We start from the raw sequence: 26,077 nt of genomic DNA, 5'->3' as shown, positions 1-26,077 counted from the left end.
GTGTTGAGAAAGTGAACCAAGATGCCAGTGCGGGAGTTGTCGGTGCAGAGACAGAGCGTGAAAATTATGCCCCAAAACTCAGAATGTGAGAATTTGTGTCCGCCAAAATTCCTGTGTTGAAGTCCTAATGCCCAGCACCTAATAATGTGCTCTTATTTGGAAATAACATCTTGCAGATATTAAGATAAAAGCAAATATGACTGATGTCCTTATAAAAAGGGGAAATTTGGGCACAGAGGTATACACAGGGAGAACACCATGTGAAGATCAGAGTTCTGCTGCCACAAGCCAAGAAACTCCCAGAAGCTGGGAGAGAGGACTGGGACAGATTCTTCCCTAGCGCTTTCAGAAGGGACCCAGCCCTGAGGACACCTGGATGTCAGAATTCTAGCCTCCAGAACTGTGAGACATTTTTGTCATTTAAGGTATTCAGTTTGTAGTGCTTTGTTTCAGCAGCCCTAGCAAACTATTACACTGTCCCAATCCTTTTTCCATCTGAGCCAGATAACTTGGTCTCAAGTCTCTACCTGGAGTGTTGTTTTGGTGAGCCTTCACTTCCTTAGAGATACGCAAGAGGCTTGGAGGCTTTATCAGTCAGGAACATTGCAGAAATCTACACTGGATATTGTGGTCTTCAATCTACACTGGATATTGTGGTCCCAGCCCCTCTCTTCTAGCCTGTCAGTGAGATAGCAGCTACTTTAATACTCAGACAGTCTGAGGAGGGTCTTGCCACCCTGGGGACCTGGTGTACTGGGCCCTATACATCCAGTACACTGAGATGCCATAGGGTATCACATGACTCATCCCCCTTACGCCCCACCTGCCCCAGGGAAGATGCTGAAGGCCTCATCTTCTGGGAGCCCTCAGACTCCCATCCATCTCCCAGATGGAGACCCCCCACCCCACAGAGTCAGCAGCTTTGCTCTTTACCTTTGCAAGCACCTTCTATCCGTTACCCCTCTGAGATGATGGAGTAAAATTTTCTCTTGAAGGGCCCTTAGAAACCCACGTTCATCTCCCTTTCCAGTGTGGGGGAGAACCGAGATGCTAATACCCCCCAGTCGTTTCCTTCCAGCTCATCCTATTAGACGTGAGTGTGTGCTTACATTATGCCACTCATGACAAGCTGCCTGCAGTACACCTATAATTGTCAGTCCCCTACGGTGTGTTTCTGATGGGGTCTTCATATCTGTGAGGGGACAAAGAGTGCCCCTCTCATGCACAAGGGATGGCCACTCTGGGTGTGTGTCAGCTCCTAGCTCAGAGCCTGTAGATGCTCAAATGGTGAGATTAAAGGTGACAGCCAAGTCAGAAGCCAGCAACAGGCAGGGTCAGAGCAGTAGCCTCCCCTCCCACCCCTCCCCACAGTCCAGTCTGACTTGAACTTCCCCACCCTGCTTGCTGATGCTCCCAAATGCTTGAGTGGCACATGCAGCACCACCATGGCCTATCCTCTATGTCCAAGGGAGCAGGAGCTGTCCCACCATGCCACCCACATTTGGAGACACAACCACACCATTCTCTGGGTTCCCCATGAATGGGCCAAGAGCCCTCTGGGGTGTATCCCCCACATGGCCATTCCCTGGGATCAGGTCCAACATGTTGGAAACTATACCAGAGTGGTAGATATTTGTCATCTGTAGCCACCCAAATCTTTGAAAACCCTCTCTTACATTTTGGTCATTTCCCACACTATAAGTCCTCTCTTGCCAAGGCAGAAAACTCACATTGCATATAAGATCCAGATTCCCTTGCACATAAGATCCCACCAGTCAAACTTGCCTACACAAGACCTGAATTCAGAAGTGAGCAGTGTGCACAGGGGACTTGACCTTCTGCAAGCATGGGAGAAGGTGGAGCCAAGTGGCACTTCTGGGGGCAACAGTGGCAGAGGTTTTGGTGCCCGTGACAGTAGTGTTTCTGCTACAAAAGCCCTCATGTTGCAGCTGGTCATTATTCCTAGCTCTCTATTCCTCCCAAAAATGCTACCTAACATTCACTACTTCCTTCAATAAATTTCTTTCCATCTTTAAGTGGCTGTTGTTTGCAAGTAGGCATCCTGACTGATAGAATCAAGGAATGGGTCTGAGTCCAGGTCATGGGCTGAGCAGACACCGGCCATCAATGGTGCCAACATCAGGGAGCTGGCAGATGATGTTTATTAACAGGGTAGCCCCTGCCTCTCTCGTGATTATTGTGTCATTCCTCATCAGTCCCATTCTTTGTTCTTACTAACAACAACAACTTCATTATCTTAAATTTAGGTTGTGCTTTCTAGCTTACGAGCCACTTTGACATTCATATTCTTATTGGTTCCTCACAACAACCTCAGAGGTAAAGTATCTTATCCCATTTGAAAGGCAAGGAAAATGAGGCTCAGAAAGTTAAGCTGGATTGCCCAAGGCCCAAGACTCATAGACAGCACAACCTAGAAGTGGACCTAAGGCCTTTTGGCTTCATGTCTAATGATTATCCCCATACGCCATGGTGCACCCCCACACCCACTGACATGATTTGTCCCCTCCCCCAACTGTTAATCCTTCCATGCCATGTGCTCAGACTGAAATATATCACTAACTTCCCAGATAAGTTTCTCAAGGAGACTGCATGTTTGCTACTAGAGTCTGCATGGAAGAGTAGCTAAACATGAGACCTCTGGGGCCAAGCAGCCTGAGTTCACGGCACAGCTCTGCCACCTGATCATTGCATGACCTTGAGCAAGTTTTTTCCCTCTCTGGGACTCAGATTCCCTATCTGTAAAATGGTGATAACAATGAGGTTGTTGATAGGGTGAAAGGAATTCACCTGTGTAAATCACTTAGCACAGTGACTGGCACATGGTAGGTGCTTGATTAATGTTAGCTAGTTTTAATACTACTACAAATCCAAGACACAAGTAGCAGAAAGTCCTCAGATAACGTGCAAAGTGAAAAATGATGAAATGTACATATGAAATAAGTAGAAATTAGCTCACATTTGCAAGAGCAATAAGCCTTGCAGGCAAATTAAAGATGCCAACCATGCAAACTTAAAGAAGGTAGGGAGATCCCGAGTGGCTTTTACACCCACCAGGGTAGACACTGACTCCTTGGCCAATGCACAAATATTTGCACTGGAAACCCTAACTTGGCAGGCTGAAGAGTTTCTGGAATATGGTACAGTATGGGTTCAGCTAGCCCCAGGTTGTCAACTAGACTCTTGCCAAAAGTATCTCCCTGCTCCCCAGAGCAGAACACCCAGTGCCATTTGCTGTTGACAGGCCTTGTGGTGAGTTAGACCTTATTTTTACAAGAGACGTAACATGGCATTGAGAAAGTGTCCGGACTCTGGAATTAGAGATGCTATATATAAAATACCAGTTTAATGCTTGGCACAGGAGAGGTACCCAATAAATGTCATTCTTTTATTTACTATTGTTACTCTGCAGCGGCTTATCCCATCATAATCCACGTGTCTCTCAGTAAACCTGGAGTCCGCTTTGAAACAAATCCAATCCTGTGACAGCACCACTGTCCCTGCAGCTCCAGTCTTACTGATTTAATTGTGGCTGGGATAGCCTTTTGAGATAAGAATCTATGTCCTTTCATGCTCCTCCTGCCCCTACCCGAGAAGGTAACCTGCTCGAATTGTGTTGTTTTGGGAGAATGGGTAGGACAGAAAGAGGAAATAGCCTACAAGCCTTTTTGCCTTTTGTTCATCCAGTGCCAAAGCCTCAGGAAACAGAGGAAGGTTTGCAAAGGAAGAAAAAGGAACAGGATTAGCAAGAGACACAGTGTCTTGGGCAGAAGCTGGGGAGTGGGTGGAGGAGCAGACCTTTGTTCTCCCCAGTCAGCAAAGCAGGAGGTTCCCCAAGATGTAGAAGGGAGAGAAAGGTCAGTAGGTCCTGCCAACCCCATGGGATGGGGGCTTGAAAGAAAAGTTAGGTTGTTTTGCAAACGTTATAAAGTAAAATTTCATGAATACCCAAGTGTGTAAACTGGGACTCACACATTCATTCTAAACTCCATGCCAGGTGCTGTGTATACATTGGTGGGAAAAAAACTGGCATGATCCCTGCCCTTGGGCAGTTTACAGACAACAAACAAGCAAACACATAATTTATAATTATGAAACATAGCAAGTGCCATGAAGAGAAAGCCCAGTTACAGAGAACATTCAGGTGGCAGGGTTAGGGACATCATCTGTAAAGAGGTGACAATTAAGCAAAGACTGAAGGACACAAAAGAATCAGCCATGCAATAAAGGGTGGGTTTGGGAAGTGGAGGAGGGGAGAACATTCTGGGCATATGGAAGAGCTCGGGAAAGACTGTGGCAGGAAAGAACAGGTCTGCCCAGATATCTGGGTAGACCTACCAGGTTGGTGTTTTTCTGATAGGGTGTGATATCCCTGGACATTGGTGTCACGAGAAGGACTGAAGAGTGAACCAGGGTGGGCATTCTAGAAGGCTTTAAGTGGCAGTACAATTTAGGAGAAAGAGCACAAATTCTGTAGAGAGAGAGTCCGAGTTTGAGATCCAGGATCCTCTTGGTGAGAATCACCTTACCTAACCTGAGCCTCAGCTTTCACACTTGTAAAATGGAGATCACACTTCTACAGGGTAATCAGACTGAGTGAGATAATGAAAGTCAATGAAATGATTAGTACAAAGGCCGGCACAAAGTAGGTGCTCAAAAAACAGCCATTATTACAATATTCTCCTGCTGTCGTCTTGCCCATCCTTTATGCCTAGCTCCAAAGTGCCTTTCCCCGCTCCCTCGCTGGACTGTAAGCTCCTTGAAAGCAGCAGCGTGTCTGATTTGTCTTTGTATCTCTCCCCCCCGCATCTTCTCACATACAGCCCGGCACATTTTAAGAGTTCAATAAACGTCTGTGGAACTGAAGACGAGCACAAAAGTAATTATAGTAACTAAGAAACTGAGGAATGTTTTTGTGGAGGATGGAGTCACTGAATCCAAAACGATCAAATGACAAAGGATGGGCCAAGAAAAAACATGCGATGGCTTGCTCCAATCCCCGGAAGAATCTGAGGTTCCCTCCAAAGCACTCTGGGGAAATCTCCACTCATAAACACATGGGCAATAAGATGCAGGCTCTCCCTCTTCTGATTACCAAGAGCATTCCCGGGCAACAGTGCAGCTGGTGATAACTAGTGGGCAGGGGTTTTAACCAGCATTTATTTAATGCTTTATGGTTCACACAGTACTTCCACATACATCATTGCACTCAACCATTTGGTGAACGAGGTAAGTTCCTGACTAGTCTCATCCCCATGCTGTAGATGAGGGGGCAAGGATAAGTTATTTGCTCATAGTTAAATAGTGAGCCACAAAACTAAGGCATAATGCTGGATCCTTTAGATCTAATTCCACCGTGCCTTTTCCTATACCACAACCAAACTACACCAGTCCTTGAGTAGACAGATGTGAAATACCGCATGCACCCACAGACAGGCAAAGCCTAACACACAGAATTGTGGCTGAATTTCCAACTGCAGCTAAGCAATCCGGGCAGGGTCTTCTCAGAAGCTACCATAGCATCTAGTCATTTGAAATGACTCGTTGGCAAAGATGGACCTTCTCCTGTTGAGAGAGATGGGTCCTTCGAGCAGGCCTGCTCCTCCTTTCCAGAGTCTTGGGAATCGATGGTTATGCACTGTTTGGCCACTAACCCCCATAGGGCCTCAGATAAACTTTTTAATGTAATTTTTGAGTCTATAATACATTCAGAGGGTTTTAAATTTTTGAAATAAAAAGTTTTTTTATAAAAAGCAAAAGACCTCAGTACCACCCCAGACCCCTTTCTGCCTTGTTCTTGTCTTCATCTCCCACCACCAATTTCTTGTTCATCCCTCTAGGATTTCTCTACACAAACACAAATAAACGTGAATATATAGCCTATCCCCTCTCACCCTCTGTCTACAGAGAATGTAGCACAGTGTCACGAGGTACGGTTTCAGGTGAGTGGACCCTCTCCCTGCACTGCTTTCCAGGAGCCGCAAGGCCTCCCCCTCTGCGTCCTTCATGCCAACGAGCCCAAGGCCAGACAGAGGCCAGGCAATCGATATGCACTTGCTGGAGGGGAGAGGCCAGGCTGAATGGAGAATTGATCCCTCGGGATGGTCCAGGGTGTGTAAGCGAGTGCATCAGTGGCAAAGCAGTCACCTTCACTCAAGAGTGTGGTAGGGTCTGAGGAGATGCGTCCAGGCACCTGTTCCTGGGGAGACACAGAACTAAAGGGTCAGATGTCTCCTGGAGGGGTAACGGCCTCACCCTCAACCACTCCCTCAGTGGCAACGCCAGCACCTGTCTTCTGGGTCACCAAAGAAAGAGCATCTTTGCACAGAAGGCTGCAGGGAACTTCGCTGCATTTTTAAAGAAAACAAGAATATTCACAGAGATTTCAAGCCCAAAGAAATGGAAAGAAGGTCCTCTTTAAATTTCCCAGCCTCACACTTCTTTGCAGATCACCCTAAATAATTGGAGATTATTCTGCCCCATGTGGAGGTGACCTGACTCGCTTCTGAGGAAGGGCTTACAAATGAGCCAGTGGCCACAAGATGGGAAGGACTTCCTCAGGACCAGCACTGGTTCCTGTTTGCAGATGATGCAAAATCACTGATGGGGAAGGGGGCATGCACACTGCCAAGAAACTGAACTCATATTTTGGGGAAGTTTTAATTAGCTTCAATTAAAAATTCAGGGCAGCTCTGAGCAAAACAGAAGTAGGTGAATTTCTTTCCTGAGCCTCTGCACAGGCCTTTCCAGGCCCCCCACCCTCTGCAGGCCTGCTACTGAGGGATCTGTACCCCACCTAGTATCTCCCAAATGGCCAGTTCTAGGATTTACACTATTTCTTTTTTGATTGGAAAATAATTAATTGCACATATTTGTGGGGTACAGAGTTGAATATCCATACTGTGTATGATGTGTGATGATCAAGTCAAGATAATTAGCATTTTCATCATTACAAAATGCAATCACTCCTTGTGTCTATTAACCAATTTCTTGCTAACCCCTCCTCCTCCCTTCCCACCTCTACTAACCACGGCTCTCTTCTCTACCTCTGAAAGTTGGACACATTATTGTGATGGTTATTTCTTTCTTTTTTTAGCTTCCACTTATGATTGTGAACATGCAGTATTTCTCTTTCTGTGTCTGGCTTGTTTCACTTAAAATAATTTTCTCCAAGCTCATTCATGTAGCTGTGAATGGTAGAATTTCATTGTTTTTTGACTGAGTAGTATTCCATTATATATATATACACCACATTTTCCTTATCCAGTAGTCCCTCGATGGACATTTAGGTTGATTCCATATCTTGGCTATTGTAAACAGAGCTGCGATAAACATGGGAGTGCAGGTATCCCTTCAACATGACAATTTCCATTCTTCTTGGTATATACCCAGTAACAGGATTGCTGGATCATATGGCAGTTCTATGTGTAATTGTTTGAGAAACCTCCGTACTGTTTTCCATAATGGTTGTACTAATTTACAGTCCCACCAACAGTGTAGAAGAGCTCTCTTTTCCCCACATCCTCATCAGCATGTGTTATTCTCTGACTTTCTGACAATAGCCAGTCTAAGTGGAATGAGATGATATCTCAATGTGGTTTTGATTTTCATTTCCCTGATGATTAGCAATGTTGAACATTTTTCCATATACTTATTGGCTATTTGTATGTCTTCTTTTGAGAAATGTCTGTTTAGCTCCTTTGCCCGTTTTTTTTTTGTTTTGTTTTGTTTTTTTTGTCTTTTTTTGTGACCGGCCGCACTGCGCTCAGCCAGTGAGCACACCGGCCATCCCTATATAGGATCCGAACCCACGACGGGAGCGCCAGCGCTGCACTCTCCCGAGTGCGCCACAGGGTCGGCCGGCTTTGCCCATTTTTTAATCAGATTGTTTCTTTTTACTGTTATGTTGTTGGAGTTCCTTGTATATTCTGGATATTAATCCCTTGTCAGATGCATTGTTTGCAAATATTTTCTCCCATTCTATATGTTGTCTTCTCATCCTTGATTGTTTCCTTTGCTATGCAGAAGCTTTTTAGTTTGATATAATCACATTTGTTTACTTTTCTTTTTGTTGTCTGTGCTTTTTTTTTTTTTTTTTTTTTTTTTTTTTGATCTTTATCGTGACCGGCACTCAGCCAGTGAGTGCACCAGCCATTCCTATATAGGATCCGAACCGGCGGCGGGAGCGTTGCTGCGCTCCCAGCGCCGCACTCTCCCAAGTGCGCCACGGGCTCGGCCGTTGTCTGTGCTTTTGAAGTCTTATTCATAAAGTCTTTGCCCAGTCCTACATCCTGAAGTGTTTCCCATGTTTTCTTTTAGGATTTTTATAGTTTCATGTCTTAAGTCTTTAATACATTTTGAGTTGATTTTGGTATATGGTGAGATGTATGGATCTAGTTTCATTCTTCTACACATGGATATCCAGTTTTCCCAGCACCATTTGCTGAAGGGGCTGTCCTTTCCCCAATGTATGTGCTTGATGCATAAGTCAAAGATCAGTTGGCTGTAAATACATGGGTTGATTTCCAAGTCCTTTATTCTGTTCCCTTGGTCAATGTGTCTTTTTATGCTAGTACCATGCTGTTTTGGTTACTATAGCTTTGTAGTGTAACTTGAAGTCAGGTAGTGTTATTCCTCCAGTTTTATTTTTTTGCTCAGGATTACTTTGGCTATTTAGGGTCTTTTGTTGTTCCATATGAATTTTAAGATTCCTTTCCTGTTTCTATGAAGAATGTCATTGGTATTTTGATGGGTATTGCACTTCTTTGGGTATGGACATTTTCACAATGTTAATTTTTCTAATCCAGGAGCATGGAATGTCTTCCATCTTTTTTGTTCTCTTTAATTTCTTTCAGCCGTGATTTGCAGTTCTTGTTGTAGAGATCTTTCTCCTCCCTGATTAAATTTATTCCTATGCATTTTATTCTTTTGGTAGCTATTGGAAATTGGCTTGCTTTCTTGATTTTTCTGCTTGTTCATTGTTGGTGTATAAAAATGCTACTGATTTTTTTTGTATTGATTTTTTATTCTGCAACTTTACTGAATTCATTTATCAGCTCTAAGAGTTTTTTGGTAGAGTTTATAGGTTTTTCTATATATAGGATCATGTCATCTGCAAACAGGGACAATTTTTGTCTTTTCCAATTTTGATGCCCTTCCTTTCTTTCTCTTGCCTGATTGCTCAGGCTAGTACTTCCAATACTATGTTAAATAGGAGTGGTAAGAGTGGGCACCTTTGACTTGTTCCTGTTCTTAAGGGACAAGCTTTCAGATTTTCCTCATTCAGGATGATATCAGCAGTGGGTTTGTTAAATATGACCTTTATTGTGTTGAGATTCTTTCCTTCTATACCTAATTTGTCCAAAGTCTTTTGAAGAAGGGATGTTGAATTTTGACAAATGCTTTTTCTGCATCTATTCAGGTAATTATGGTTTCTATCCTTGATTTTGTTGATGTGGTGTATCACATTTATTGACTTGCATATACTGAATCATCCTTGTAGCCCTGGGATAAATCCCACTTGATCATGGTGCATAATCTTTTCAGTGTGTTGTTGCATTGCTTGCTAATATTTTGTTGAGGATTTTTGCATCTATGTTCATCAAGGATATTGGCCTGTAGTTTTTTTGTTGTCTGATTTTGGTATCAGGGTGATGCTTGCCTCATAGAATGAATTTGGGAGAATGGCCTCAGTTTCAATTTTTTGGAATAGTTTGAAAAGGATTGGTATTAATTCTTTAAATGTTTGGTAGAATTCAGCAGTGAAGACATCTGGTCCTGGCCTTTTTTGTGTGGTTGGGAGATTACTGCTTACTGCCTCAATCTCTTTGCCTGTTACTGGTCTGTTAGAGTTTCCTACGTCTTTTTGGTTCAACAGGACTCACACCACTTCTTCCCCACTCTCCCGCCAGACCAGAACAGGGTCCTGCTCGGAAGAAATTAAGCTTAGAAATCAATTTTTTTATGGAGTTGAGTGGCTTCAATAAATACCGTTTTCTGGGGAAAATGCATACACAAGTGTACACGCATTGAATTCCTGGATACACAAAAAATGGGCAACAATGTTTGACTCTAGAGAGGGGATTTAGGGGGTCAGGAATGAGAGCAACTCACTTTTTACTGTATACCCTCAGGCACAGTATACATTTTTTCATGTGCATGTTTATTACTTTTCAAATAAATTTAAAAATATAAGCTTTTTAAATAACCCCTTCTAATTTTTAAACACTTTAATCCCAAGGATTTAGAGATGTAGTAGGCTGGTCAGGCCAGGGCAACCCTGCCAGACCCTTTCCAGGTGAAAGCCCCCAACCTTGACACAGACTAAACCCTGCTGTCCCCCCCAGTCGGGCCACAAACTGGTCAAAGCCTTAGGCCTGGTGGCCTGACACAAAAAGTGCTCAATTAATCATACTGCCTCATCCAAGAATAGGAACCAAGAACCAGGGACTCTCTACACAGATATGTGAGTGTCACTATTCCCATAGTGTTCATTCGTGGGTGCAAGAAACAGATTCCCACTCAAGCTGGCTCAAGTGGGAGTGCAGGTTTGTCTAGTTAGACCTTTCAGTGGCTTGTACTTGGTTCAAATTAGCTTAAACAAAATTAAAAGGTGAGTGTAGGGGTCCTTTAGCTCACAGAACCTAAAATTGCAGGTGTATCTGCCTTCATGCACAGCTGAGCCAAGGGATCCAAAGACATTGCCAGGATTTGGCTGTCCTCCTCTCTGCATGGTTCCGCTTTCAAGAGAGCTCTCCCCTCATGGTAGTAGCTCCAGGCTTATCCTCTCCACAGCCTTCAGGGAAGAAATTTGCCTGTTTCTTGGTTGCTCTAGCAAAGGGCCAGGGCTCAGACTTAACAGGCCAGCCGGGTCACACAGCACTCCTGAACCAATCACTGTGGCCACAGACACGGGGACAGAGGTAAAGGAGTGGGGTCCACCCATCCAAGCCACCAGGCTGACTGAGGTAGTGCTGCAAGAAGGTGGCAAGAGTGGAAAGCACCACAAGCCAGCCCTCCCTCCACAGCCCAACTCCACACACCTTCTCCCTGCAATGTCCTGAGAGCCTCACCAGTTCCCAAATGAAACTTGAGAAACTGAGGATCTAATTAACCCAGCTATTTGCTTGGCAGCAATTCCATGCCAGGCCACATGACAGGCCACTGCCACCTTGAGGACTGGGTGCTCACAGGTCAGGAGCTCTACTTGATCCCATAAGCTGGGACCAGAGCAGGGTTGGAGACAGGGTCTCACAGTACAAACAAGGCTGTGTGGGGCTGCACATCAGGGAAGAGTTATGGGTGGGGCAGTTTCTGTCAGGTTAGGGGAATGGCAGGCCTTCTGAATGACACATTTAAGTACCACCCAGGACACGTGAAATGGAAACAACTTTATTGATACCTGAGAAAAAGTGAAGAAGAAACATTCCTACTGACCACTTAGCCTGTCCCCTTTGGCCAGATCATCCAGAGGCCAGACCATTTCTCTGGCCCTTCCCTTAAGCCATGGGTCATTTGGGGCCTCACTGGCCAGCACCCAAAGGCTGGAGAAGTCTGCACCCAGAGTCTGGAAGCCAGACCTAGAGACCAAGAGTGGGAACATCTGCAGCATGGCTCCTGAGGTCAGGGCTGGGATCAGTATGGAAGCCTCATCGGTCAAGGTCCAGAGCCTCCTGGGTCAAAGTCCGGAGTCCAATGGAAAACAACTCCTCCCAAGGCTCCCGGATCCAGGCTAGCAGGTCTGTCAGCTGCTCCTGACACACAACACGGAGCGTCCAAAAACTCTCCAGCCGAGACACCTGGCAAACGAAGCAGTTAGCCAGGTGAGACTCATAGGGGGCCTCACCACAGTGGGGACAGGGGATGTTTCAAGGGAGGACTCACTGCCCCTCCTTGCCTCTTCCCTCCCCTGAGCCCGTGTCACTCCTCATAAAAGATCCTGACTCTGAGCTTTGTGAACAGAATCCAACCAAAAACAACTGAAAGCCTCCACGGAGCTTTCACATTTACTATCTTAAGAGTCTCTTTAATCTTCTCTGCTGTATAGAATATAAGTTCTGGAGTCAATTCCAAGGAAGTGCATGGGTTCTATTCCTGGCTCTACCACTTGTGACCTAGGCAAGTTGGTTAACAGCCCCAGGCCTCAGTTTCCTCATCTGTAAAATAGGACCAGTAATAAGTACCTTCTCACATGGTGGGTGTGAAGATCAAATGGCTGGCACACAGCAGGCCCAATCACACAAACAAAGCAGGCAGTGACTCACTAAAGGCCTCCCAGCCAACAAACGGCCATGCCCCAAGTCCAGGACGTTTCCACCGCCTACAGCTGCCTCCCTCTCTAGTGGCTGTTCATCCAAACCTAGTGAGCCCCAGTTCCTCACGCCCTAATTCTCTCTGCATTCCCTCCACCATGCCTCCCATCCCTAAGTTCCATCCTGCCCTCAATTCCTAACCTTCCTAGACCCGCTTCCCACACTGCCCACCCCCCTACCCCATCTCTCTCTCTCACACACACACACACATACACACATGCAAGCGCACACACACCTCATCGTAGAAGACCAGGCGCATGTCCTCCGGGGCTGTACGATAGAGCAGCACCGAGCTCAGGCTGCTGAGTGGCTGCTGTTCCCTTACACACATGGAAGGGCCTGACCCCAATGGAGGGACCTTCTCAGAGGCCTCGCCACATGCTGCTGGAAGAGGGGGCTCTGCCTGGGACCCTGCAGGGTCCTCATCTAACAGGTACAGGGTGGACAGAGTCAGCAACAGGGACACAGGGCAGGTAGAGGGGCCTGGAGGGAAAGAGGCAGGGTGAGGACCACAGTGGAAGACCACAGAGGGGCCTGGATGCCTGGGGACCAGCGTCCCAATGCTGCTGGGGGAAGAGGCATGAACCACACTCTGAGGTGGGCCACCAAGCAGCCTGAGCTCTGGGGGCCAAGACATCCCTTTCCCAAACTCCAGGAATCTCTAGCCTCTAAAACCTCTGAGGCCGAAGCCAAAGGGAAGCTGCCCCAGCCCCACCCCTCTGAGAAACAAGGATCCACCCTTGCCTTCTCTAGGGGGACAAGGCGGAGCAGACCCAGACCATCTGCTCCACTTCAGAAAAAGACTGGACCCGAAAGCAAAGGTTTCAGGAGACTGAGGAGCCAGGGTGGCTCGTGACCCCACCCAGAGAGGCAGAGAACACCCAGGCTGTCACTCCAGGAATTGGCCATTGCTACAAGGGCACTATAGAGGTGCTGGGGGCTGGGACGGTGGCCCGGGACAAGATGGGGTACAGAAACGGGGAGGAACGTCACAGCACAGAGGCCTCACCTTCAACCAGGAACACCCGAAGGTAGAAAAACTGCGGAGCCTCCAAGGAAGAGCTTTTTTCCAGCAAAGGCCTGGGGGGGGACGTGGCAGACACAGGAAGGGGGTCACCTAGGGGGTGGGAAGGAAGCGCCCGACCAGGTAGGGAGGAAATACGAGGGCCTGCGGGAGGTATGGGTGTGAGGCCAGGTGGCAGGCCCAGGCCTGCTCAGCACAGGACCGAGTCTGCGGCCCTGTGGAGAGGGCCATGGCCTCCTATCAACTCACCAGAGCCAGTGCTGTGGGGTCACCTCTTCCTCCGTAGCACTGACACAGTTCCTCCGGGTTGGGGGCAGAGACTGCAAGACACCTGGACAGAGGCAGCCCGGGACAAGGAGGCCTCAGGAGGCTCTCTCCACCTCTATCCCAACATCTGCACACCTTCCCCTTCTCCATATTCCTAGATTTCAGAAACTTCTACAAGGGCCGTGTCCCATTGCCTTTCTGTCTCCTGCTGGGTGCCAGACTGGGGAGGCCGCCCTGAGGCCCAGCCCTGCCTTGCCCTCACTCACCCATGAGCTCCTCTAGGAAGGCCCGGCACAGCTTGGTGTCTCGGGGCAGCAGCACGCAGCTGCCTGCCCCAGCTGCCCACTCCAGCCGCAGGCTCTGTCCTGCAAGGCCCAGCTCTACGCCACTCAGGTCCTGCAGGGGGACAGCCAGGGTCAGCTGCAGCCAGCTCGCCGGGGGCCCACTGTGGAGAGAAAGAGGGCAGAGTGATGGCAAAAGTAAGGATGGAGTGAGGCCCCAACCCTGCCCTGGCCACACCCCAGCTCACTCACCAGATCTCCCCCATCACCTTCAACAAGTAAAGCCTGCAGTCAGATATGACCACGAGGCACAGAGATTCCCCTGTGTGGCCTGCCACTGCTACTGGTGCCTGAGGAGAAGAGGAAGTTGATGAGAAAACAGAAAAGGAACCAGAAAAGAGACCTAGGGAGGCAGGTGCCAGACTGAAAGCTGAGTTATTTGCAAGAGCAGCCTGGGCCTGAGCCCCTCCAATGCTAATCCACCACCACAAGCCCAACAGCCCCTCCACGCAGGCCCGTGGCAGTCTCTCAGCTGGTTCCCTGTCTGACATCTCGCCCTTCCAGGCCACGCTCTACAATCAGCTGGACTGCTCTAAAGCACAAAACTGATCATCACTCCCCTGCTTCCAATCCTTCAGTAGCTCCCGGTTTCCCTGAGGATCACATCCAAACTTGTTGGCAGACACACGAGGCTGCTCCTGCATGGGGCCCAGCCTGCCTCTCAAGCTCCTCTCAGGACACTGGCCCCTCGGCCTGCACCTCCTGGCTGCCCTCATCCAGGCAGGTTCCCCCACCAGCTACTCCCACTCATGCCTCTGTGCACTGGTTGCCTCCTTTACCAACAACATCCCTCGCCTCCCTACTTAACTCAGCCTCCAAGATAGGCTTAGACCCCACCTCACAGCAGTTCTCCTGAGCTGCTCAGGCTGGATTAGATGCCCCTTCTAGGACTTCACCTGATTACGGTGCTTTCAAATTGCCTGGTCATCGTCAGCTCCTCCCAGCAGACTATGAGACCCAGGACAAGACCGATTTACTGTAGATCCTGGTGCCTGGCACACAACAGGTGCTCAACAGAGAGGAGCCAGTCACACCGTGTATTTATGATGATGACAGGAGGCCCCATTCACCGAGCATATGTGCTATGCTGGGCAGCTACCAGACATTACTTCTCATGCCACCACACTGTATGATAGGTATTATTAACTCCATTGTAGAGAGATGACAACTGAGACCCAAATATCAAGGAACGTGCCCACGGCCACACAGCAAGTACCTGGGGGAGGTGAAACTGGAAGCCAGAGCTGGTGGTTCTGGGGCACCTGATCTGACTCAATCTGCTATGATGGAAACAAGTGTGCATCTGGCTGGTTAGGGGCACGGGGCAGTGCCACAGTGGCACAGACCTTGATGCAGCACTGGAACTCCTCCTGGGCATCGGTGAACACCTCGACATCCAGGAAGAGCCGGAGTCGGTGGTCCACGGAGCGGAAGCCACAGTGCTCAGGAGCTGGGGGCAACCATGGGCTGTCAGCCTGTCCCTGGCAGCCCCCGGCTCCATCCCACCTGCCCATCAGTGCCCCTTTCCTCACCAAACCTACCCCTGCCTTGTTTTGCCTATACTCACGGGGACTGAGGTTCCAACTGCTATAGTCACGGTTGATTGGTGCCTGAGGTGGGATGCTGTTGGCCCTGCTGTGGTGGTCACTGTGGCCAGGAGGGTCACAGACAGGCCTCAGGGACTGAGAGGGAGATGGCGATTGCTCTCCCTGTTTCTGCTTTCCATTGGGGGTTCCCCCAGACAGAGACAGGAGAACCACATGGTCACTACCACAGTGTGGACACACAGCAGGAGATTCTGGAAGGAGAGATGGACACAGTCCCCTTAAGCCCCCACACAGCATCATAATCCCCCACCATGTCCATAATGCTCCTGCCACTCTCAGACTCCGCGTGTGCCCACACCTCCAGCCTCACACACCACCATGCCCCAACCCACCTAACTCCAGCTCCAGGAGCAGCTGGTGACTAATCGCTCCCATCCCGGTGAGAGGTAAGCCAACCCATGGCCCCCAACCTCCTCAAAATACACCCCACCTTCTAATTTCAGGCCCTCTCAGATGGGGCAACCTCAACCAGGCCCTGCTCTGGTTCCCTCCCACAGACGTGGGCAATCAAGTACGTCAGTGCTCTAACAGCAAAGGCTGAAAGACCAAAATCAACAGATTGGGAAAGGCAAGGAGGACTCTGATGCCAGACTTGGGTCCCATTCCAGGCTCCACCACGTACTGGCTCAACAGTCATGGGCAAGTCATCTAACTCTCTGTGCTTACTTCCTCCCCTGTCAAATGAGGATGGGAAGAGTATATATCTTACAGGGTTAGCAAGGTGACTGAATGGAAGCAAATCCAGGACACAGGTCAGCAAAGAGGGAAGACACACTCTGAGCAGCTACAATGTGCTGGGCACGTGCTAGATGCTATCCCAGTATTATCATATTTCACCCCCATCAAAACTCTCCCTGTCCCACTTTGCAAATGAGGAAAGACAAGATCAAATAAGGTACACACCCTGCCCAAGACCATATAGCTGGGGTAACAACGGCAGCTGTAACTTACTCGAGACCTTGGTTTGGGGCCAGGCACTATGCTTGGCACCTTATCACCACATATATCTCATAACAGCATCATGGGGTGAGTTCATGCTCTTCTTTGTTCACAAGAGGTTAAGTGAGGCACAAATAAAAGGAGAACGCAGCACAGGGTAGCGTTCATTATAATGCCACCACAGAAGGGACCGCAGAGGCCGCGGAACCCCACAGAACATAGCCAGGGTCCAGAAAGCGCTGCGGGAGGAGGAAGGGGCTGCTTCTGCCACAGACATTGTGCAGCTGGGCCTTCCAGGACCTGTAGCCACTTGGGCAGGTTCAGGGTGGGGAACTAAACCTTGAATCAAACTCAGCTTCATTTTCTGAATAAAATTTAAACCCCTGCTCCAGCTGCTGCCAAGAAGAAAAAAGTGGCTAATAAAAATCATGCTTTTCAACACAGCTGGTATCAAGAATATTTCTTTCTTCTTCAATGTCTTCTTCAAAGACACTGCTTTTGGACTGGTCTACAATGGAAAGATCTTATTTTAAAGAACAGAATAGGGAGAGATGCCACGAGGCACTATTTGATATCAAGCAGCTTACAAGGTCAGTCAAGGAAGGACAAACCAAGCCAACTCCCAAAGCAGCTCACTCAACAGCCCGGCGCATGCCAGGGGCAGCACTACCACCCGACACTGCGGAGAGGGCTCGTTAGGTTTTACGTAGTTTCTGAAGTGTTAGTCAGAAAAAGACAAAAAGCCTTCAAGTTATGAAAAAATAATGAGCTTACGCACAGTTACAGAGGTTGCATTTCCTGACTTTCAGAGGAAAGGAAAAACAGGATACAGTTTCCTCCTTTTTTTTTTTCCTTTCTGTAAATGTAGCAGGCAAGAGGTTTCATTTTTCCTCCAGGCAGAACAGTTGGTCCCCACTCCTCTAGTCCTTTCTCCCTGGGCTTCTTCCTCCACACTCGCCTGCTCAAAGCCATTTTCCTTGCAGTGGGGGCAGAGAGGTCAAGGGCAGGGCTTGTACCTGGATTTTGGAACAGAGGCCTCCAGGCTTCCTCACTGTCCAGTCCCCACCTGGGATCCTCTGACTTGAACTCACGGCCACAACGCAGACACTGGAATCTGGCCCCTTGTGGGTCCCTGGCTTCCCCAAGCTGACGCCGAGCTGTGGCAGTGACTGGGGTCAACACAGCAAGTAGCTCCTGAAAGAGGGCAGGTAGAGAGGTGGCTGTGAGCAGGCCGGCCCCAGACGAACACCTCTTGCAGCCTCCCAACCTCCAGGCCTGGAGCTGCGCCCTCTGGCTCTCCTGATCTCCCCCCCAGCCTCCCAGGCCAGCTCTAGGCCCCATCACCTGGATGGCTGCATGGGCATCAGGCTCCAGCACCAAGTAGCGACGCAGCTGACGCTCAAGGCAAATGTAGGAGAAGCGCAGGACAAGGACTGGGGCCCCAGGGCGCAGATCTGAGCCCTGCGCAGTTAGAAGGGGACTGAGTAAAAAACGGCAGTGGGGGGTGGGGGTGTCAGAAGGATTAGTGTTGTACTGAGTAACTCTGGACTCCATTCCAATGCTGTGCTGACATCCAAGCTCTAGCACCAAGTATCTGCTCCTCAGCCCAGCCTCCCCAGCTGCTTTCAAACATGCTTTGTGCCCCAGAAGCTCCCCCCTCAGCTCCAAGCACCAATGAAAGACCATGAAAACACCCAACCTGGTGCCTGGCACATAACGGCCACACCAGCACCCGTTGCAGGGTCCCCTACTTACCTCCGGCACTGGCTCTGTCTGGGTCTGGGTCCCAGGCTCTACCTCAGCTGCCTCCAGACTCTGCAGCTCCAGCCGTTCCAGGGTTCGAGCTGCTCGGAGCTCCACCTCGAACAGGTGGGCAGAAGTGACCCGGAGGAAACACTCCCTGCCCCGCACACCCGCAGGCCCCTTCAGGGGACACACCAGCATGGGGCGACAGAGCTCCACTGTGGAGAGAGCAAGAGAGGAGCCTGTAGGGAGGGCAAAGTACCCAGACTCTGCACTCCTGTGGGAGGGCCTTGCCCAAAAGGGGTTGGCCCCACCCCCTAGTCCATGCTTTCCTTACTCTCCCAGGGGTCTGGCACCACCTACCCCCGCAGCATGCTCACCTTCCACTTCTTTCTGCTCCTGTTCCTCTTCTCCTTCCTCCTCTTTTTCCTGTTTCTCCATCTCTTCTTCTTCCTGTAGTTCTGGCTCCACCCTAACCTCCTCTGACATTTTCTGTGGTGACTTCTCAGGGCCACCAGCTTCCTTCTCTGGGGGCAAAGGGCCGGGGTGGGGAGCCTCTGGGCCCAGGAAGTCCAGAGGAGGGGTGCTCAGGGCAGGAGTCTTGGAGGGAGCCAGAAGGGGGTTCCCACAGGTCTCCAGGTGATTCCTATACTGCAGCCAGTCACAGCCAAACCGCTCCCGGAAGCTGTTCATGAGCTCCAGTTCCCGGTGTTGTTGCACAAACCACCCTGGGCAGGCAGAGGAGCACAGAGCTGAGTGAGCCCACACCTTGCCACATACACCCCAGGCGACCCCAGCCTCTTTCTACGGGTGCTCCTTAGTGCGAGGCAAGTGGGGAGGGGAGCAGATGAGAAGGCTACAGGCCTCCCCTCAGCAGCACGTCCCGAAGTGTGTTCTAGGGAACAGTGCAGTCACGGTCACATGCAATCCAGAGCTGCGCCTCATATGGTACTTTTGGAGATTCACAATACATGGGAGCATACCTAAGGTCCTGAGATGGCCTGCAGGGAAGACACCTATTTAACTTTATTTAACCTAGCATTTCTCAAACTTATCTGGCCACAAAATAATTTTATTATATGACCTGTGACAAAATTAATCTTCCTTGAAAAACTTTGGAAAATGCTACCAAGGAGCAGTTTCTTCTTTCCCTAAACTAAAAGGAAAGAGGAAAGACTAAGAAACCCTCCACAATGCTCCACCCCACCAAAAAATAACATTTCTCCTACCAGACCTTCACAGTAACTTAACGATTAGAAAGAGCTGGACCAGGGTGAGAGGCGTGAGCGGGGTAGGGCTGACTCACCCACAGGGGAGGGGTCCAGAGTTCGGGGCTCTGGGTCTGTATCACTGGGTTCAGAGATGCTCGCCCGCCTCACACGGACTCGGCTCTGAGATTGGGCAGATGGACAAAGTTCTGTGAAAGCCAGGGCCTCCTACCTTGCCATCCATGGCCACCCACCCGACCTACCAAAACACCCAGCTACAAGTAAAGATAAAGCCTTCCTGTTCCCAGCCCATTGGCAACTCAGACTCCTGTAAAGAGACTCAACCCTAGGTACAAGGGGGCAAGGACACAGCTTACCTTAACCTTATGAAGTGGGCGCTGGGCCACCATGCCGCCTGAGGAGAGGCTGTCACTCAGGTCAAGGCCACCTGAGGTTTCGGTGACACTCCCCACTGGCCAGGACAGAGGTGGGGCTATGGGGCCAAACCCCAAGGATGAGGGGCTCTAGAGAGTGACAACAAGAAGGAGAAAGAGATGGGAGCCAGGGGAGTACCTCTGCCCTGACCAAGCCAGCCAAGAGATGGGACCCTACCTTCCACCAGCCAGGAAGACCCTTTAACTAGCCACCCATCTCCCTTGCCAGCACCTTCCCTTCATGGCTTCCCCCATCAGTCCTTGTTTTCCCACTCCCCCCGATGACACTGACCTGAAAATCCTTTGGTGACAAGACCTCACCATCAAGAAGGAACTGAGCAAACACAAAAGGGGAGAGGAGAGTGTTGGTGTTGGAGCCCATTTCTGGTGAGTGCCAGGAGTAACCACATGGTAAGCAGGGGGTCCGGGTCCTTGTCCCATCACTCAGGGAGGGCAAGAGGGTGCAAGAGTCACGGAGGACTGGACAGGAGAGGGGAAGCAAAGTGGGCACAGGACCATCACTCACGCCAGAAGCAGCATCCTTGGCCTGGGGTGACAAGTACTGGGCGGTGGCAGCTCGGTGTGCAGGGTGGAACCACAAAGGGTTCCCCTCCAGATAGAGCTGAGGGGCAGGAAGAGGAGAATGAGTAGGGCCTGGGGGCCCTCCCTGTGTAGAGGAGGCGCTGCCCAAATCAGCACAGGAGGGCAGGCACAAAGGCGGCTCCTAGGCCCTCGAAGCAGCCACGTCTCACCTTGCGGAGCTCGGCCAGCAGCCACAGTGGCGACAGTTCCTTGTGTCCTTCCAGCAGGTTGTACGCCACATCCAGGTGCCGCAGGTTCCTCAGATGCTCCAGGCCTGGGGTGGAGGTGAGAAGGCAGGAAAGGCATGAAGATGAGTGTGCGGGTGAGTGTGCAGGTGAGTGCACAGGTGCTGGTGCAGCAGAAAGACAAAGCACAGGACCTCAGCCCCACGGGTAAGCCCTCGTGAGGCTCTGGGGACACCTGGTGCCCAGGCCACCTTAAGCCTGACATTCCCCTTTTCCCCTCCACATATGCCCACCATGCTCCGCCACTTACCATGAAGGCTCTGAAGCTCATTGCCTCTCAGTATCAGGGTCCCCAGAGCAGCCCCTGAGGGTCCCATTCTGGGCACCAAGTGTAGGCGATTATAGGAGATGTCCAGATGGTAAAGCTCAGACAAATCCTGGCAGGGGGGTAGGGGACAAGAAAGATTGTCTCCTTGACCAAACTCTGGTCAGAAACCTCTGAGCCCTCTTCTCGACTAGGCCTCAACCTTAGCCTATAAAAACTGCAGACTCTCAGCACAAATGATTTCATCTACCCCCATTCCACATTAGAAGATCTGAACAAACACTGGCATAGTTTCTAACATCTCAAGGCCACATCACTAGGATGGCAACTCCAGCCCCCTTATGTTCCTGCCTGAGAAAATTCAAGGCTGCCAAAAGGACTTATTGTTTGTTCCAGTCAACACCTGAAAAAAGGGCCCCTGACTCCCAGTCCTTATGGGAGGGTAGGGTCCTAACTCCAGTAAGTGCCAGTTAGTTGGTAAACCTAGATGGGTTTCACGTGGGCCAGTCCCCCTTCTGCTTTTTGTAAGTTTCCACTTGCTTGACTCTGCTCAAGCCCCCACCATTCCCCTTCCTTAACTACCACATTCTCCCTTTAAAATACCCAGCCACCTCTGTGCAAAAGTGGAGTTCCGTTCATGCTGGACCTTCTTCCCTATTGCAATAGTTTGTGACTGATTAAAATCTGTCCTTACAAAATTAATTAGTTGTTTATCTTTGACAGGGCGATGGGAGGACACGGGAGAAAGGTTCTTCATCATCATCACAAAAGCTACCATATTCTCAGCAAGGCACTGGGCTAAGTAACATTGGGTACCCTTCACAATCATTTAAATACTACAAAAGCAGGTACTCTCATGATTTCTACTTTACAGGTAAAGAAGCCAAGACGTGAACTAATCTGCCCCAAGTCACGCAGGCATTAGAAAGTGAGACATGAACTCTGGTCTTCCTCAGCCCCCAAACAGTCCCCTACTTCCCAGGATGTGGCTCCACCCAGATGGCAAGAGCAAGGTGGGAGTAAAAGCGGGTCCAGGAGAGAGGGAAAGAGCAAAGCAATCAAAGGGCCAAGGTGCACTGGCCTGCCAGGCTGCTCACACTCACCATTAGGAAGCCCTGGCAGTCCTGGACTTGATTGTGGCTCAGGTTCAAGAAGCGCAGAGCTGATAAGAGACGCTGAGGGGGATGGGAACAGGAAGCAGAGAATCAATCTTCACTACAAGAACACCCCATCAGCCAGCTGATCCTACTCCCTAAAGGCCATCCCTGGCCTTTCCCCAAACCTCCTTCCCTCTGGGGTACTCACCAGGGAGCTGTCTAAGGTGGTCAGTGCATTGTGGCTGAAGTTGGCAGAAAGCAGAGCCAGCCAGGGGAGGGCAGAGCAGTGGTCACCACCGCAAGCTGAGAGGAGCTCCTGAGCGAGCGGACGGTGCTTCATTACTCCACTCTCACCCTCCTCCCCAGGCCAGGCCAAGCTCTACCATCCAATCATTCATTCATTCTTTTTACACTGGGCCCCCTTTGGAGATGCAGACTTAATAAAAGCCCAGATCCCTGTCCCCAAGGAGTTCACTGTGGGGAGAGTGGGGAGGCAGACACCAGAATATTTAACACAATACGCTAAGTGTGGTTATAAATATACAGACAGGCACAGGGTGCTGGGGGAGCACAGGTGAGGGAACGAGGACACTGTCTAGAGGGAGGCAGGAGTCAGGGAAGGCTGCAGAGAAGACAGAACATCAGAGCTTGGTCCTTTATGACTCCCAGGACAGGGTATCCTGGCCTACTCCTCACTCTCCTTACTTCTAATGCCTGGATGCTCTTGCTGCAAATCAGGGTCTCCAGCTGGGAATAGATGCCACGGAGGCCATGCAGGCAGTGGAGGGGGACACCTCGGAGCTGGGGCAAGGCAAGGAAGAGAGAAAGGATGGCAGAATTTCAGAGAAGACAAAGACTTCATCCCCACCTCCCCGGTGGGGAGGAGGGAGAAGACAACAAAGCCCAGCTATGATTCAGGGAAGCATTAAACGGAAGAGAGTGGATATCACATTGCTGCAGAGCAATGGGTACACTCGGGACTAGTCTCCCCACCAAAAGAGGCCACCTCTCTTTTCCCTCCCCAAGTGGCTACCTCAAATCTGGTTTTGCACACCAACATCCTCCAATGTCCCCATACCTCCAGCTGCCGAAGGGACTTGAAGGGAAAAATCTTGATGGGTCCTGGGAAGCCAAGACCAGGGACATGGACCAGCTAAAAGAAAAACACTCAGGTTACTGGGGCTCAGCAGATCTCCCTTTCCTCAGCATCCCTTCCTTTGCACACCACCTGTACTTCAGACATCACCTGAAACTTGGCCCTGCAGACTTCTTCCAGTCCTACCCCACCCCCAGCCTCCACCATTCTTATAGGCTCCTTGCACATCCTACCCCAGCCCCACCCCCAAAACCTTGAGTGAAAGTGTTTTCTGCAGCACATCGAAGAGGAATTGAAGCTGGAGAATGACAGAGGAGTCAGCAGGGTGGGAGGGCAGAGCCACAAAGCCCGTCTGGCCAGGGCCCCATGGCCCCAGGTGCAGCTCAAATACACGGTTCAGCTGCTGCAGTGTGGTAGTCAGTAGGCTCAGTGTGCTACCACCAGACAGGACCGCGTCCCCTGCAGGGAGAGGAGCAGATAGGAAGATACAATGAAAGGGTCTTTTCCTTTACTCTAAGACTTTGTGACCACAAAATACACCCATTCCAATCCATACTGTAGATCTTTCATTACAGGACCAAATTTTCTATCTCCTCCCCAGCTCAAAAGCCTTCAATGGCTCCCCCCATCTTCAAAAAGAGTCCCACCTCTTCAGACTGATATATGAGACTACTTGGCTACATGTATACAACTAACTCTTCCAAATTTTCTTTCACTTTCCCCTTTTTTTTTTTTTTTTTTTTTTTGGCAGTGGGCCAGTAGGGGGATCTAAACCCTTGGCCTTGGTTTTATAACAGTGCACTCTAACCAAATGAGCTAACCTGCCAGCCCCCGAAATTTTCTTTCACCTTCTGCTCAAAAGAGCCTGATCTACTCACAGTACCAGAAATACAGTCAGCTTGGTTCACAGCTCTTTCATTTTCTTATACATCTCCTTCTGCTGCCTGCTCAATACCAACCTCCTCCAGAAAAGCCTTCTCAATAAGTAATACTGCTGAACTTTCGCACTGCAATTGCTCATTTTTACATAGAAGTTGGTTGGATGTTTTATTTTTATTTCTCTTTCTAATTGAAAAATAATATGCACATTTATAGAAACTTCCAAACAATACCAAAATGCTTGTCATAGAAAGAATAATCATTCGTTATAGCACTAAGATATTGCTATTTATTGCCCTCTATGTTAAAACTCTCTCTCTAATGAGACTGTCATCTCTGAGTGCATCTTTTGGTCACCTTGGTATTCATCACTGCACCTAAAAGCTACTACAAGCCAGGCATGGAGGAATTTTTTTAACTTCTTTTTAATAAATAAGGATAGAGTCAAAGGATGTTGCAAAAATAGTACAGAGAGGTCTCCTGTACCCTTCACTCAGTTCCACCAATAGTTACATTTTGTATAACTACAGTACAATATCAAAATAAGGAAACTGATACTGGTACAATGTGTGGATATAGTTCTGTGTGGCTTATGTAAATTCCTGCAAACACTCCCACAATAAAGATACAAAATTATTACATCACACAGATTTCCCTCCTGCACCCTCTTTATAGTCACATTCACACACCCCACCATCCCTAACCCCTGGAGCCATATCAGATTTTTGCTGAAAATTAACAAATCCTACAACAATGCATGAAGGATTTTCTGTGTATTAGACACTAAGGATAGACACAGACATGGTTCAAGGACTCTTCTCACCCTGAAAGAGCCTCACAGTCTAGAAGAGGAGATAAGATGTGTGCATAGTTATTAATACAAGCCAGAAAATAAAACTGCCATACAGAGAGAGTCCACAGATACAATCAAAGGGAGTGCAGAGTGATGGAAGGCAGTTAACATTAAGTGGGTAACACGTGCCAGACTGTGTTACCTCATTTGAACCTCATCAGAATCTCTCAAAGAGAAGCACTATTAACCCCGTCCTACAAACATGAAAATTGAGGCTCAAATAAATTAAGAATCTTGACAGAGCACATAGCTTGTAGGAAGTTACTACTTCTGTCTGATCTTAAAGCCGAGGTTTGTTCTACCACAACTAATGCCAACCACATGTTGAACAATACTGTAGCTCCACTATGCCCAGGTACTGAGGGAAGTGATTAAAATAACAATAGCTACCAATTTTGAGCACTTACTATACTTGCAAACACTGTACTAAGTACTTTATGTGAATTAAAGTTAATCCCCACAACGACCTTAGAGTTAAGTACAGTCATTATGCCATTCTGCTTGTGAGGAAAACAGGCTAAGAAAACGTAAACAATTTGGCCAAGTCTTAAAGAGGATTGAGATTCTAACCCAGGTGGGTCTGACTCCAAATCTAGAGCTTTTAACTATGCTATACCCAGTGCCTTGCTATACAATAATGATTATGACCAGTCCCTGGTCTCAAGGAGCTTATAACTCAGTAATGGTTAATTCCCCCTGACAGTATCAGAGAACGCAGTGGCAACGAAAGTGGCACTGAAGTTCGGCCTTGAAGGATGGCTAGGGTTTAAAATGTCAAAGGCAAAGGGAGCATTACCGAACAAACCCCGGAGGAGTAAAGAAATGAACTCTGACACCTCGTGACCCTACAGTCGTAACCCCGTGACTCTTAGTGCATGTCTCTGGAATGCAGCACCCACAACTCGCCCCAGTACCAGCTCAACCGGAAGTCCACTCACCGGACTCCCGCAGCAGCCAGGCGAGCTTCCACACCAGCGAGTCCCGCGGAGCGGTCGTCATGGCCACGGGACGCTGGGGGGTGGAGCCTAGGAAAAGAGGAAGCGGAAGAGCCTCAGGTGGCCCGAAGTACAAGAAGCCTAGGGCGTCCAAGCAACCGAGGCATCTCCTCAATAAAGAGGAGAGAAAAAGAGTGTCCTCCCGGGTGGCCTTTCGAGGAATATAAGGCCTG

At 49.2% G+C, this 26,077-nt stretch overlaps 1 protein-coding gene across 1 annotated transcript; it reads right to left on the bottom strand.

Moving 5' to 3' along the window:
• Positions 1–11,474: 11,474 nt before the first annotated feature.
• STK11IP (serine/threonine kinase 11 interacting protein) lies at positions 11,475–25,929 on the bottom strand. Its single transcript, XM_063105399.1, has 24 exons — positions 25,848–25,929; positions 23,431–23,636; positions 23,160–23,234; positions 22,787–22,882; positions 22,290–22,397; positions 22,088–22,159; positions 20,970–21,096; positions 20,645–20,748; positions 20,419–20,514; positions 20,185–20,226; positions 19,836–19,982; positions 19,557–19,641; positions 18,631–18,978; positions 18,263–18,468; positions 17,852–17,968; positions 17,524–17,701; positions 15,529–15,759; positions 15,308–15,411; positions 14,154–14,251; positions 13,887–14,065; positions 13,603–13,684; positions 13,339–13,409; positions 12,565–12,812; positions 11,475–11,816 (listed from the first exon to the last, which is right to left on the bottom strand). Exons 1-24 carry the CDS (start codon positions 25,906–25,908, stop codon positions 11,667–11,669), a joined length of 3,231 nt encoding a protein of 1,076 aa, XP_062961469.1. The 5' UTR covers positions 25,909–25,929; the 3' UTR covers positions 11,475–11,666.
• Positions 25,930–26,077: the final 148 nt, after the last annotated feature.

This window comes from Cynocephalus volans, chromosome 1, assembly GCF_027409185.1.
Source record: "Cynocephalus volans isolate mCynVol1 chromosome 1, mCynVol1.pri, whole genome shotgun sequence".
Lineage (NCBI taxonomy): Eukaryota > Metazoa > Chordata > Mammalia > Dermoptera > Cynocephalidae > Cynocephalus > Cynocephalus volans.
This window is presented reverse-complemented; position numbering and strand designations above follow the sequence as displayed.